The sequence below is a fragment of the Carcharodon carcharias genome, chromosome X (assembly GCF_017639515.1).
Source record: "Carcharodon carcharias isolate sCarCar2 chromosome X, sCarCar2.pri, whole genome shotgun sequence".
NCBI lineage: Eukaryota > Metazoa > Chordata > Chondrichthyes > Lamniformes > Lamnidae > Carcharodon > Carcharodon carcharias.
This window is the reverse complement of record NC_054507.1, coordinates 12,183,908-12,199,535: the sequence shown is the minus strand read 5'-3', so window position 1 is coordinate 12,199,535 and position 15,628 is coordinate 12,183,908. Positions and strand designations below refer to the sequence as shown.

Sequence of the window (15,628 nt, the reverse complement as noted above, 5' to 3'; positions counted from 1 at the left end):
AGTTAGCCTGTCTAGGGATTCCATCGCATTTATAGTAATATCATTAATTATACTTTGGAAATTTTTATTTGGAGGGGGCCAGGTTGCTCTTATCTTGCTTTGTGAGAAATATTTATACTCCGAGTATTTACTATCTGGCGCTCATCCCCAGTTTCAAGCACATTTGCATCTTTATGGTTCTAACCTCTTCTCATGCTGTTGGGGTACAGACAAAATGTTTCCCTGTCATGTTTAACTTTAGCTGCCAGGCCAATTTCCAGGTCTGTCGCTGCCTTTCTGTTTACCTTTTTAACATGCTTCTGTCTTTTCTTATATCCATTCTGGTCAGACCATCTGAACATACAAAATAAGAGCAGGAGTAGGCCATTCAGCCCCTCGAGCCTGCTCCCCCATTTAATTAGATCGTGGCTGATCTATTTGTGTTTTGATTTCCACTTTCCCATCTACCCCAGATAACCTTTGATTCCCCTGTCTGACAAGAATCTATCTACCTCTGCCTTAAAAATATTTAATGACCCCGCCTCCACCACCTTCTGAGGCAGAGAGTTCCAAAGTCACACAACCCTCTGAGAGAAAAAAATTCTCCTCATCTCTGTCCTAAAAGGGCGACCCCTAATTTTAAAACAGTGTCCCCTAGTTCTGGACTCACCCACAAGAGGAAACATCCTTTCCAAGTCCACCTTGTCAAGGCCGTGTTCAGGATCTTGTATACTTCAATCAAATCATCCCTCACACTTCTAAACTCCAGTGGAAACAAGCCCAGTCTGTCTAACCTTTCCTCATAAGACAACCAGCTCATTCCAGGTATTAATCTAGTAAACCTCCTCTGAACTGCCTCCAAAACATTTACATCCTTCCTTAAATAAGGAGACCAAAACTGCATACAGTATTCGAGATGTGGTCTCACCAATGCCCTGTATAACTGAAGCATAACATCCTTACTTTTATGTTCAATTCCTCTTGTAATAAAGGATAACATTCCATTAGCCTTCTTAATTACTTGCTGTACCTGCATACTAACTTTTTGTGACTCATGTACTAGAACACCTAGATCCCTCTGCACCTCAGAAGTCTGCAGCCATTCTCCGCTTAAGTAATGAATAGTCACTTGGTAGTGCAGAACTTGAGTATTGTTGAAAAAAGAGACATGTTGAAGCTTTTCGTCTCACACTCATCAGGACACTTTGCAAGAACACCAATATAAGGGGAAAACAGCAATTCTCCATGGCACCACCAATTGCCAACCAATCAGCACTCTCTTCATATACAGTATAAATTGTTGTTTTCCCCTTATATTGGTATTCTTGCAAAGTGTCCTGATGAGTGCAAGATGAAAAGCTTTGACATGTCTCTTCATTCAGCAATGCTCAAGTTTAAGTCATACTCTGATTTTTTATTCTTCCTACCAAAGTGAACAATTTCACATTTTCCCACATTATACTCCACTTACTCAACCTATCTATGTCCATCTTCAACCTCCTATGTCCTCTTCACAACAAACTTTCCTAACCATCTTTGTGTCATCTCCAAATTTAGCTCCCCTCATCTAAACCATTGATATAAATTGTAAAGAGTTGAGGCCCCAGCACAGACCCCTGTGGGACTCCACTCGTCACATCCTGCCAATCAGAAAAAGACCCATTTCTGCATACTCTCTGCTTTCTGCCAGCCAGCCAATCTTCTATCCATGCTAATATGTTACCCCCCTTTCATTTTCTGCAATAACCTTTGATGTGGCACCTTATCAAATGCCTTCTGGAAATCCAAGTACAGCACGTCTACAGGCTTTTCTTTATCCACAGCACATGTTACTCCTTCAAAGATCTCCAGTAAATTGGTTAAACACGATTTTCCTTTCACAAAGCCATGCCGACTCTCCCTGATTACTTTTCTTTAAGTTTCTTTAAGTGCCCAGCTATAACCTCCTTAATGATCGACTCTAACACCTTCCCCACGACAGATGTCAGGCTAACTGGCCTATAGTTTCCTGTTTTCTGCTTCCCTCCCTTCTTGAATAGAGGGGTTATATTTGCTACTTTCCAGTCTGTTGGAATCTTTCCACAATCTAGGGAATTTTGGAAAATTAACACCAATGCATCTACTACCTCATTAGCCACCTCTTTTAAGACCCTAGGATGAAGTCCATTAGAACCCGTAGACTTGTCAGCCCACAGCTCCATCAGATTGCTCAGTACCGGTTCCCTAATGATTGCAATTTCACCAAGTTCCCCTCTCCCTTCCACCTCCTGATTTATAGCTTTTACTGGAATGTTACTGGCGCAAAAGTAAAACAGGAAAGGTGGCCAAACCATGGCTTACAAGGGAAATTAGAGATAGTATTAGATGCAAGGAAGAGGCATACAAATTGGACAGAAAGAATAACAGACCTGAGGATTGGGAATAATTTAGAATTCAGCAAAGGAGGACCAGGGGATTGATTAAGAAGGGGAAAATAGAGTACAAGAGCAAGCCGGCAGGGAACATAAAAACTGACTGTAAAAGTTTCTATAGGTATGTGAAGAGAAAAAGTTTGGTGAAGACAAATGTAGGTCCCTTACAGCCAGAAACAGGGGAATTTATAATGGGGAACAAAGAAATGGCTGACCAACTAAATACATACTTTGGTTCTGTCTTCACAAAGGAGGACACAAATAATATACCAGGAATGTTGGGGAATACAGGGTTTAGTGAGAGGGAAGAACTGAAAGAAATCAGTATTAGTAGGGAAATGGTGTTGGGGAAATTGATGGGATTGAAGGCCGATAAATCCCAGGGCCTGATAATCTACATCCCAGAGCACTTAAGGAAGTGGCCCTAGAAATAGCAGATGCATTGGTGGTCATCTTCCGAGATTCTATCGACTCTGGAACAGTTCCTACAGATTGGAGAGTAGCTAATGCAACCCCACTATTTAAAAAGGGAGGTAGAGAGAAAACAGGGAATTATAGACCAGTCAGCCTGACGTCGGTAGTGGGGAAAATTCTAGAGTCCATTATAAAAGATTTAATAGCTGAGCATGTGGAAAACAGTGACAGAATCGGACAGAGTCAGCATGGATTTATGAAAGGGAAATCATGCTCGACAAATCTACTGGAATTTTTTGAGGATGTAACTAGTAGAGTTGATGAGGGGGAGCCAATGGATGTGGTTTATTTGGACTTTCAGAAGGCTTTCGACAAAGTTCCATATAAAAGATTGGCGTGTAAAATTAAAATGCAAGGGATTGGGGGTAGTATATTGAGATGGATAGAAAACTGGTTGGCAGACAGGAAACAAAGAGTAGGAATAAACGGGTCTTTTTCCGAATGGCAGGCAGTGATAATGGGGTACCGCAGGGATCAGTGCTGGGACCCCAGCTATTCACAATATATATTAATGATTTAGATGAGGGAATTAAATATAATATCTCCAAATTTGCAGATGACACAAAGCTGGGTGGGAGGGTGAGCTGTGAGGAGGATGCAGAGATGCTTCAGTGTGATTTGGACAAGCTGAGTGAGTGGGCAAATGCATGGCAGATGCAGTATAATGTGGATAAATGTGAGGTTATCCACTTTGGTAGCAAAACCAGGAAGGCAGATTATTATCTGAATGGCTGTAAATTGAGAGAGGGGAATGTGCAATGAGACCTGGGTGTCCTTGTACACCAGTCGCTGAAGGTAAGCATGCAGGTGCAGCAGGCGGTAAAGAAGGCAAATGGTATGTTGGCCTTCATAGCCAGAGGATTTGAGTACAGGAACAGGGATGTCTTGCTGCAATTGTACAGGGCCTTGGTGAGACCACACCTGGAATATTGTGTGCAGATTTGGTCTCCTTATCTGAGGAAGGATGTTCTTGCTATAGAGGGAGTGCAGCGAGAGGTTTACCAAACTAATTCCTGGGATGGCGGGACTGACATATGAGGAGAGATTGAGTCTATTAGGATTATATTCGCTGGAGTTCAGAAGAATGAGGGGGGATCTCATAGAAACCTAGAGAATTCTAACTGGACTAAACAGGGTAGATGCAGGAAGGATGTTCCCGATGGTGGGGGAGTCCAGAACCAGGGGTCACAGTCTGAGGATATGGGGTAGACCATTTAGGACTGAGATGGAGAAATTTCTTCACCCAGAGAGTAGTGAGCCTGTGGAATTCGTTACCACAGAAAGTAGTTGAGACCAAAACATTGTATGTTTTCAAGAAGGAGTTAGATATAGCTCTTGGGGCGAAAGGGATCAAAGGATATGGGGAGAAAGCGGGAGCAGGATATTGAGTTGGATGATCAGCCATGATCATAATGAATGGCGGAGCAGGCTCGAAGGGCCGAATGGCCTTCTCCTGTTCCTGGTTTCTATGTTTCTATGTTTTTTGTATCCTCTATGGTGAGGACAGAAACAAAATATTTGTTTATGCCATCTGCCATTCCCTTATTATCTGCTATTAACGCCCCATTCTCACTATCACTTTGCTTACTCTTTTCCTGTTTAAACACTTGCAGGAACTCTTACTATCCATTTTTACATTTCTAGCTAGCTCCCTCTCATACTCTTCTTTCTCATGATTAACCTTTTAGTCATTCTCTGTCTTTCTTTATATTCTGACCAATCATCACCTGCCATTCATCTTTGTGCAATTATATGCTTTTTCCTTAAGTTTGATGCTTTCCTTAACTTCTTTAGTTAATCATGGATGGTGGGTCCATTTATAGTAGGAATATACTTATTCTGAGTATTCTGAAATATCCCCTTAAATGTCTGCCATTGCTTCGCTATTGATCCATCCCCTAGCCTAGTATCCCAGTTCGCTTCAGCCAGCTCAGCTTTCATGCCCACGTAGTTGCCCTTATTTAAGTTTAAAATACTAGTCTGAGACCCACTCTTCTCCCTTTCAAACTGGATGTAAAAGTTAATCATGTTGTGGTTGCTGCTACCTCATGGTGCCTTTCCTCTGAGGTCATTAATTAATCCTGTCACGTTACACAGTACCAAGCCTAATATAACCTGCTCTCTGGTTTGTTCCAGGATGTGCCGCTCTAAAAATGTATCCCGAAAGCATTCTGTGACCTCCTCCTCATCCAGGCTACTACTGCCAGTCTGGTTTTTCCAGTTTGTGTGTAGATTAAAATCACTCATGATTATTGCCGTGCCTTTATCAAAACACACAATATTTCTTCTTGTATACATTATGGTTACTGCTAGGGGCCCTGTAGACTAGTCCCACTAGTGACTTCTTTCCACTACTATTCCTCATCTCCACCCAAACTAACTCTACATCCTGATCTCCTGAACCAAGGTCATCTCTAATTACTCTGCCAATTCCTTCCTTGATTAACAGTGCTACCCCTCCACCTTTACCCAGCTTCCTACTCTTCTTGAATGTCATACACCCCCTCAATATTCAGGATTCAATCTTTGTCATCCTGCAGCCACGTCTCCATGATGGCTATCAGATCATATTTATTTACTTCTCCTTTGTTCTTGCAAGCTTTCTCCAAGCCATTTTCCCCCCTTTGTCTTTTGCAAGGATCACACATGTTTAATCTGTTGGTGTTGAGAATGTATTAATTCTATATGCTCAGGATTACATGTTCCATTTGTCTTCTACAGGCAGGGAACATCCTCACTTATTCGCTTTTTCAGCGCCACTTCCTCCAATATCAGGGTCACAGGGAGTCAGAGCCTATCTCGACAGGTAACGGGCGTTAGGCAGGGTATACCCAGGACAGGACGCCACAGGGCACACACTGAGGGGCACACGCTGAGAGGCAATTTGCTGTAGCCAATCCGCCTAGCCAGCACATCCTTGGACGCTGAGGGGAAACTGGGGCGCAGCACAGGGAAGGACATGCAAACGCCTCACAGACAGACACCCGAGGTCAGGATCAAACCCAGGTCCCTGGAGCTGTGAGGCAGCAGCACTAACCACTGTGCCACCATGCCACCCACAGGAAACATCCTACTTCAAACTATTTTCTTCAATTGTTCCCTTATTGCATTCAGTTTAGCTCTTTTAAAATGCTACACTTGGTGGCTGGTTCTTGGGTGTTTCAGCCTCCCAGATTGTGTCAAACTTTACCACTCATGGCCATTGTGCCCGGCCCTCTTGACCACCACCTCCCACCAAGTGCACTGCAGCTTCTATTTTATGTTCTGGGCCGCTTACAAACGCCAGCTGAAGATAGGCATCGCCTCTTGTGCCTCTCAATGTTCTGGCTTAAGAAGCAACTGTCACACATAACATTCACCAACTCCAACTCTAAACTGCTCAAGGTTTTCCCAAGTTATATATGGCTGATTAAAATCTCCCAGTTTCCTGTTCTCAAATGTGGTGTCCCACCTCTGCTAGCAGGCGGTCTAGGCGTGGGTGGGTGGGTAGGGGGCAGTAGAGCCAAAAGAAAGGCCTGCATTCCAAAGCACTTGTCACAACCTCAGGACATCTCAAAGTACTTTACAGCCAATGTAGCACTTTGGAAGTGTAGCCACTGTTGTAATGTAGGAAACGGGGCAACCAATTTGCGCACAGCAAGCTCCCACAAAGAGCAATGTGATAATGACCAGATAATCTGCTTTTGTGATGTTGATTGAGGGGTAAATATTGATCAGGGTGCCAGGGAGAACTCCCCCCATCCTCTTCGAAATAGTGCCATGGGATCTTTTACATTCACTTGAGAGGGCAGACTGGGCTTCGGTTTAATATATCGTCCAATAGTAAAATGGCACGTCTAATCGGGCAGTACTCCTTCACTGCCCTGCAGTATCAACCTAGATGTTTGTACTCTAGTCAACGGAGTGGGACATGAATCCATGGCCTTCTGACTCTGAGGCAAGAGCGCTACCCACTGAGCCGCAGCTGGCACCAATCCCTGCCCTCACTGGACTTTGGTAGTGCCCAGAATTGGCCCCTAAGTCTGAGGAATTGCTTGTCAATCTTTCAGTTGTTTGCTAAATCATTTGCAGAAGGTCTTTTGTAACACAGTTGGGAATGGTGAGTTCATTCCAATGCCTTTTTAAGTGCTAATGTAAATGTTGTTCTTTGTCTGATAGGTACGCAGGATGAAAAGATTCAGTCAGTAGTTATTGACTGCAGTAGCATCTTATTCATTGACACAGCCGGAGCAAGATTGTTTGTTCAGGTAACTGATTGTAGCGCCCACGCAGCAAGATGGAAAGTTCAGAGGTCAAATTCTGTACAACAGTTCCCTGTGAGAATGTCAGAAATCACAGTTCCCAAAGAAAGATAGCGTCTCATTCGATGAGCTTGCCCAGTTAGCATGAAACTGTTTACCCAGCAAAAGAAAGAAAGACTTGCATTTATATAGCGCTTTTCACAACCACCAGGTGCCCCAAAGCAATTTACAGCCAAAGAAGTGCTTTTGGAGTGTGATCACTGTTGTAATGTAGGGAACAAGGCAGCCAATTTGTACACAGCAAGCTCCCACAAACAACAATATGCCAATGACAAGATGCTGATTGAGGGACCATATTGGCCACAACACCAGGGAGAACACACCTGCTCAAAATAGCGCCACCCCATCTTTAACATGGACCAGAGGTCTCAGTTTAACATCTTATCCCAACATCAGTGCTTACTGACAGTGCAACACTCTCTCAGTGCTCCACTGGAACATCTGCCCTGATTTCTGTGCTCAAGCCCAAGAGTGGGACTTGAACATAGAACCTTGTGATTCAGAGCTGAGAGTGCTCCTCATTGAACTATAACAGTACCAGAAAGGATGCTGTTGCTATCTTGTTACAAGGTGAAGCAGGTGCTTCAAGGATATCTGACTTTCAAAATGAGGGATCTGGGGAGGGCGCAGAGAAAACCACCTTCGATTTTTTTTTCCCCTGATATGGGCAATGCAGGCAAGGCCAGATCTAGTTGCCGTGGTGATGGTCAGCCTTTTGCTTGAATTTGTGCAGCTCCACTACTGAACCTCTTAGCTTGTTAGACTACAGAGCAAGTTCGAGGGGCCGAATGGCCTCCTCCTGCTCCTAATTTGTATGATTGTATGTATGTTCAGAAACCATTAAAGAGTCAACCATGAAATGGAACTGGAGTCACGCAAAAGGTATTCGTGAATCTCTCATGGCCAGTGTTTCCCAGAGCTCTTAGACTTAATCATGGCAGCAGGTGGGATTTGAACTCACGCATTTGGTATGGTCATTCATGACTCTCTATATCCTAATAAGTTCATTGAGCTAGTATCATTGGCCTTAGGTGAAAGAAAAAGTTGGAGAGGAAACGTGACCCAAGGATTGAAAATGACAAAAAGAAGCTGTTAATATAAACATAAGCAGGTTATTGAATCTCCATTTTGAAGGTGGGACTAAGGGACACAAATACAATCTTCCTGGAGGTTGGGAGAATTTCTCCGGCTCCACCTGCCTCACCCTGCCAGAGAAATGGATTCAACCAGTGACTCCCAGCAAATGATGCAGCGATGAGCTAATTATGCCCCTAGCCAAGCTGTTCCAGTACAGCTACAACACTGGCATCTACCAGGCTATGTGGAAAATTGCCCAGGTATGTCCTGTACACAAAAAGCAGGACAAATCCAACCCGGCCAATTACCGCCCCATCAGTCTACTCTCCATCATCAGTAGAGTGATGGAAGGTGCCATCAACAGTGTTATCAAGCGGCACAGACTCAGTAATAACCTGCTCACTGATGCTCAGTTTGGGTTCCGCCAGGGCCACTCAGCTCCTGACCTCATTACAGCCTTGTTCCAACATGGACAAAAAAGCTGAACTCAAAAATGAGGTGAGAGTGACTGCCCTTGACATCAAGGTAGCATTTGACCGAGTGTGGCATCAAGGGGCCCTAGCAAAACTGGGGTCAATGGGAATCAGGGGGAAAACTCTCCACTGGTTGGAGTCATACCTAGCACAAAGCATCTTGTAGAGACTCAGAGACTGGGAATTTTGTGGTGAGTAACTCACCTCCTGTCTCCCCAAAGCCTGTCCACCATCTACAAGGCACAAGTCAGGAGTGTGATGGGATACTCACCACTTGCCTGGATGAGTGCAGCTCCTACAACACTCAAGAAGCTTGACACCATCCAGGACAAAGCAATCCGCTTGATTGGCACCACATCCACAAACATTCACTCTCTCCACCACTGACACACAGTAGCAGCAGTGTGTACCATCTACAAGATGCACTGCAGGAACTCACCAAGGCTCCTTAGACAGCACCTTCCAAACCCACGACCACTACCATCTAGCAGGACAAGAGCAGCAGATAGATGGGAACACCACCACCTGCAAGTTCCCCTCCAAGTCACTCACCATCCTGACTTGGAAATATATCGCCGTTCCTTCACTGTCACTGGGTCAAAATCCTGGAACTCCCTCCCTAACAGCACTGTGGGTGTACCTACACCACATGGACTGCAGCGGCTCAAGAAGGCAGCTCACGACCACCTTCTCAAGGGGCAATTAGGGATGGTCTTGCCAGTGACATTGATAGTAACCTTATGTCACAGGTTAGCAAAGTGATTAAGAAGAAAGCAAGCCACATGCTAGGCTTTATATCTAGAGGGATAGAATTGAAAATTAGGGAAGTTATGCCCAACTTGTAACAAACCTGGGTTAGATCACACTTAGAACACTGTGTGCTGTTCCGGTTGACATATTATGAAAAGGATCTAGAGGCACTGGAGAAGGTGCAGAGAAGGTTTACAATGATATACTAGAAATGTGTGGGTTTACATATCAAAAAAGGATTGACAGGCTGGGTCTCTTTTCTCTTGAAAACAGAAGGGGTGACCGAATAGAGGTTTTTAAAATTCTGAAAGGTTTTGATCGAGTGGATACAGAGATAATGTTTCCTCTTGTGGGGAAGAGCAGAACTAGAGGACATCAATATAAGATAGTCACCAAGAAACCCAATTGGGAATTCAGAAGAACCTTCTTTACCCAGAGAGTGGTGAGAATGTGGAACTCACTATCACAGGGAGTGGTTGAAGTGAATAATATGGATGTATTTAAGGGGAAACTAGACAAGAATATGAGGGATAAGGGAATAGAGGGTGACAATGGGAGATTTAGATGAGGAAAGAAGGGGGGAGGCTCAAGTGGAGCATAAACACCAGTATGAACTGGATGGGCTGAATGGCCTGTTTCTGTGCCTAATAACCCATGTAACAGGCCATTCAGCCTAAGTGGTCCATGCTGGTGCTTATGGTCCATATGAACATCCCCACACCACACTTCACCTCACGCTATCAGCATATCCTTCTATCCCTTTCTCCCCATGTGTTTATCCAACTTCCCCTTAAGGTGCCATTGGGTGTCTCGATCAAATGTAATGCTCCAGAAAAGAAACAGTTAGTCTTAATTTGGTCCAATGGGTCTTATTTTCCAGATGTGTGTGGAGTGTCAGAAAGCCGACATGTGGGTCTATCTAGCAGAATGCAACAGTAAGTATGACAGTAATGTGGTCTCCATGCCATATTATTTATTCAGATGCCTTCCTTTTGGTGCCAGTTGAGTTTTGGTTTGGGATATACTGGGTTATTATACTATGCTGTGCCCTTCATGTGACAAATCCACGACATGAAGCGATAATGTTACCGGATTGGCAATCTAGAGGCCTGGACTAATGCTCACCCCGAGGTGAGTTAGGTGGTGGGAGGTGCCCTGATTAAGTTCAGGGGCAGGAAGGCCGGTGTGTGTGGCCTTCCCACCCTGCTGTCAATTGAGGCCCTTAAAAGAGCGAGGGCCTCAGAGTTGCTTGCAGGCTTCTGGGGGTGGGGGTGGTGCTCCCTCTTTAAAGGCACTCAGTGCCCGATCAAGGGACCTGGCATCGGGAAGGGGGCATCTGCTAAGAGCCAGCCCGCTGCCCCTCCTGCCATCACTCATTTGTGGCCTGGGTCCCTCAGCGATCCTGGGCTTCGGGTGGGCTCATTACCGATAGCGCCCACCACCTTCCTGGTGGCGCTGCCGAGCGATGCCCAGCTGCTGGCCTCTGATTGGCTGGCACCTCTTGGGGGCGGGATTTCACCCCCCCACGGGGCCCTTGATCCCAGAGAAGGCCCGCTACTGCCCAGTTAGTGCAGCGGGCCTTCCCGAAAGTAGGTGGTGCGGGTTCTGCTGAGAACCCCGTTGTCTCTATTAAATTCCACCCCTAGAAACTGAAATGAAAAAAGAAAGCGCTGAAAATACTCAGCAGCTCGCGGAGAGAGCAAGAAACAGGCTCTGGTCAGTTTGACCTTGCATCACAACTGGCAGAAGTTGGAGGGTGAACAGCTTAAGCAAGTACAGAGGCTAGTTTCTAAAGAAGCGTTCGTTGATCCTTCCGTTGTTACAAATCTCTTTGTTCTTTGCATTTTCTAGAAGATGTTTTGAAAATATTGACATGTAGCGGCCTACTCAACCACCTTCGCCCAGAGCAGATCTTTGTGACAGTTCACGATGCTGTCGTCTATGTAGAGCAACTGAAGGTAACAATCTTGAATGTCCATTCCTACACGATCTGTAAGAATCCCTGCACATGTCATATAAAAGCATGTTCAACTTAACTCAACCCAGGCTTTGTTGAGCTTTAAACCACCTGAAGTCCAGGCTCACACAATAGCCACCTCTTGACTGCTGAGCTCCGAGTTCCTCCTTATTTTAATCAAAAGCTTAAAATATAGGGAAGAAGCCAGAGGAAATATTAAGGGGAATAACTTCAACCTAACCCACCCAGCAGGAAACTGAAGTGATTGGGTCTTGCTACCCATTTTTCATCTTGCCTGAGTTTACTTTCCATCGATTTATGAGCGGCAGATATGACCCTTCAACTTGCTGCTGGGAATGTTACATTAAAATGATCCCCCATGCCTACTCTGAGATGGGCCAGTGGGAAAACAAATTGGGGCTGTCAAGCCCCGCCCCCTTAGGAACATGATTGACAATTCTTCCCCCTTAAAGTGTCAACCCCCACTATTACCTCACAGGGACCTCTCAAACCCTGAAGAGGTCAAAGGTCCCCGCCGACTCATGGGGACCCCCTGGCTCGTGAATGACCCAAATTGGAGGGGACTCACTCGGGAAGGCACTGAACACCGTGGGAGACTCCGTTGGGAACGTGAAGAGGTGAAGTTGGAGGGAGCGCTCAAACCTCCAAACAAACCATGTACCCAATCCTCCAAGCGCTACTTACCTCACGTGTGGCAGAGTCTGCAGGTCGCATGTTGGACTTATCAATCACCTCACAACCCATCGGACCCGAGTGGAATCAAGTCATCCTCGATCCCAAGGAATTGCCTCAGAAAAGGAGACCCCTCCAAGGTCGGCCCAAACTGATTTTTTAAAAAGAAAAACTAACGCATTTAAACGGTGAGGCCAGGAGAAAACAAAACCAGAAATTCCACCCAGTGCCAATTGGCGACAGAACATAGGAACAGGAGGAGGCCATTCAGCCTTTCAAGTCTCCTCTGCCGTTCAATTCTATCATGGCCGATTTGTACCTTAATTTTATCGGCCTTGGTTCTGCAACCCTTAATCCCCTTACCCATTAAAAATCTATCAATCTCAGTTTTGAAATTTTCAATTGACCCCCCACCCTTCCACCCCCAGACTCAGCAGCTTTTTGGCGGGGGTGAGGGGAGAGAGTTCCAGATTTCCTCTCCCTTTTGTGTGAAGATGTGCTTCCTGACATCGCCCCCGAACAGCCTGGCTCGACTTTTAAGGTTCTGCCCCCTTGTCCTGGACTCCCCCCACCAGAAAAAAGTTTCTCTCTGTTTACCTTTCAAATCCTTTAATCAACTACAATGACCCCTTTATCTTCTATATTCAAGGGAATACAAGCCTAGCCTATGCAACCAGTCCTTAAAAATCAACCCTTTTAACTTTGGTATCATTCTGGTGTTTCTGTGTTGAACCCCTTCCAAAGCCAGTAGGTCCTTCCTGAGTTGCGGCTCCCAGAACTGAACATAGTTCTCCAGATGGGGCCTAACCAGAACTGTATAAGAAGCCCAACTGCTGGTAGACAGTTCTGACATTTAAGGGTTACATGTGCATAAACATAGGCAAACAATCAGAGAAAGACAATGAAAGGGTATCCCTCAGTATCGGTGGAGAGTAGAATGGGCCCAATCTTCACTTGAGTCAGTACAAAGCTATTGTCAATAAAGCTCGTCAAAACTCAGGCCGTATTTCCATAGCATTGTCACTGGAACTGAAAGGCTTTTCTAAGCTATAAAAACATTGAAAGGGTTCAGAGGAGATAGGTGAGGAATGATTCCAGGACTTGGGACACAAAGGTATGAGGACACCCTTGCAAAGCTCAACTCACTCTCGCTGGAATAAGAGGATTGAACGGGTTGGCGAGCAAACCGAAGAATGGCCTGTCTTCAACATAAGAGGCTGCGCGATTGGGTGCAAAGTGTGTTGTCCCTAACAACAAGGAGCAAATTGTGAGCCACCTGCAATGGTGACACTTCCCAAGCAGCTACTGATCGACTCAACCAGCATAAAATGACGAATTGCTAACCCAGCTTTGTAGTGCGCAACCTTTGAGGCAAGTGCTTGAGTATCAAGCGCAGAGAGAAAAAAAGGCAATTTACAACCCATACTGGGATCCATATTGAGGCGCTAAACCTGCAATCAGTACTTGGTGGGGGGGAGGTGGCGGGGCAGGGGGCATGTGTTGCTGCGGGGGGGGGCAGCTGATTCACTGCAGCGCAAAACTCTGCAAACAACCTGCCACGCTGTTACACAATCCGCTGACTGTAGAACGCTTTTGCCTGAAACGTGCCACATGGGGGTGAAGGCGCCCATTCCTGAGGGGATCAGGATGATAACTGCCCGCGCCGGTGCAGGCTGAATGCGGACAGTAGGCCAGACAAGCTCCTCAGGCCGAATCACTTGCTCGTGTCCTGTCCTTCCTCCCACTTCCTCAGCTGCTTTCCGCGGTTATGTGACCAACTTAAAAACAAACTCCATTTTTTCCCTCCTTGAACCTTTCTCGCAGCTTCCAGTGGCCGGGATTTCCTGGCCCTGTTGTGTTGGGACCCACCGCAGGAGGTTCAACAGCCCAGCCAAAAGTCCGTTGGCTTTCGGCGGGACTGGATGATCCTGAGCTGGAAAATCCCACCTCACGTTTCGGGTAACCTGGTTCACCTTCATCCTTTCTGAACTCCGGTCCACTTAACGCACCCCAATGTTCCGACTGTTGCTTTACTCTTGCGACGTTTGGTCAACTATCATGTCCGGTCCTTCTCTCCTGATTGACTCCATTTGTTAGTGCAAGGAGTTAGCCTATGAGGTAGTGAAGAGTTGCAGTGAACCACAGGGAATCAGGTGTGTCAAGAAAGCAAAGGAATTAAGTGAAGATGCCACAATGGGGAAGCAGCTCCCTCTGAAAGGAGCAAGTTCCAGCCAGAAGTCACCATGGTCACATTCAGTGAACAGGAAGCAAGACGGTGTGCAAACTCAACTTAAACAGGAATAGTAAATGGATGGCCAGTTATGAGACTAAATCACTGAAGAGCAATCCCACGAGATTTGAAAGTGTCTGTTTGATTATTTTTCTTTTTTTAGGAAGCATCATCACAGAAAAGCACTACAATTTGGGTATGAAAGATTGCCCTGGACTTTCGGCTCAATAATCGCCGTCACCAAACTCTTAAAGGACAGTCACAAGGTCCTGCACAGCCACAATTGTCTTTCAAGGAGACTCGAAATGAAATAAATAAGTTCTGTCCAAGCTGGATCGCAGAATATGACTTATTTTCTAATCAAAGAGGTGTAGCATTTTGCTAACAGAACAGCTACAGATTAAGCTGCACAAAATGGCTTCTTAGCGACTGAATCAAAATGGCTGCCGAAAGCAAATTGCGTGAAAGGTCACACCTTAAAAGCCAGAAAGTCAGCTTTAACTGAAGTTGTCATTTGCCATTAAGTTGGGATTGTTGTATAGTTGTGTCGAGTGTACCTGGGCTGTCCCAGTGAATGAGATAAACATCGAATGAGTGTTTGGGAATTAGGGGCATGTCCTTCTCCATGAAAGTGTTTGGCAATACAACATAGAGGATTGGAGATGAAGGTGAAGTTGGGGTTGAGTAGAGTGATGCCCATGTCTGCACAATTAGGGCGATTGAGCTGAGAACTTTGACTAAGCTGGGCATCATTGATGCCAACAGTGTTGTTCCAGGCTGCTCACTGCTGGAAGGAGCCTCCTTTGTTTCCAAAGATAAAATGCAATGGCACCAAAGCAGGTAGAAACTTGCCTTGAACATTATTGGAAACAGTAACATGTCCTCGCTCTTCTGCACCCCGCCCTCCCAAAGTATTTTTTTTAAGGAAGGCATTACCCTTTTCATCTTACAAAGGAACATCTTTGATAAGCTGCTTTTTCCTGGGTCTGTTGTAACTGTTGGCTGTCTATTCCCAGAATGGCTCCCTGTTTAGCAGGAAATTCACTCCCTTTGTTTCCTCGAAATTTTAAATTCCACCCCCCCCCCCCACCATTTTCTATTCTTTCATGGGGTGTGGGTGTCACTGGCAAGGTCAACACTTGTCACCCCTCCCTAATTGCCCTTGAACCAAGGGGCTTGCTGGGCCATTTAAGAGTCAACCACATTGCTGTGGGTCTGGAGTCACATGTAGGCCAGACCAGGTAAGGACAGCAGATTTCCCTTCCCCTAAAGATAGTAGTGAC

At 45.5% G+C, this 15,628-nt stretch overlaps 1 protein-coding gene across 1 annotated transcript in view; it reads left to right on the top strand.

Annotated features, from left to right (window-relative positions):
• Window positions 1-14,674, top strand: part of slc26a10 (solute carrier family 26 member 10) — a 127,494-nt gene extending 112,820 nt beyond the window's left edge. Inside the window, exons 15-18 of the mRNA XM_041180449.1 lie at window positions 7,023-7,111; window positions 10,346-10,400; window positions 11,317-11,423; window positions 14,509-14,674. Coding sequence (XP_041036383.1) covers window positions 7,023-7,111; window positions 10,346-10,400; window positions 11,317-11,423; window positions 14,509-14,547 — 290 coding nt within the window. The 3' untranslated portion in view covers window positions 14,548-14,674. The remainder of the gene's footprint in view (window positions 1-7,022; window positions 7,112-10,345; window positions 10,401-11,316; window positions 11,424-14,508) is intronic.
• The last annotated feature ends 954 nt before the right edge of the window (window positions 14,675-15,628 follow it).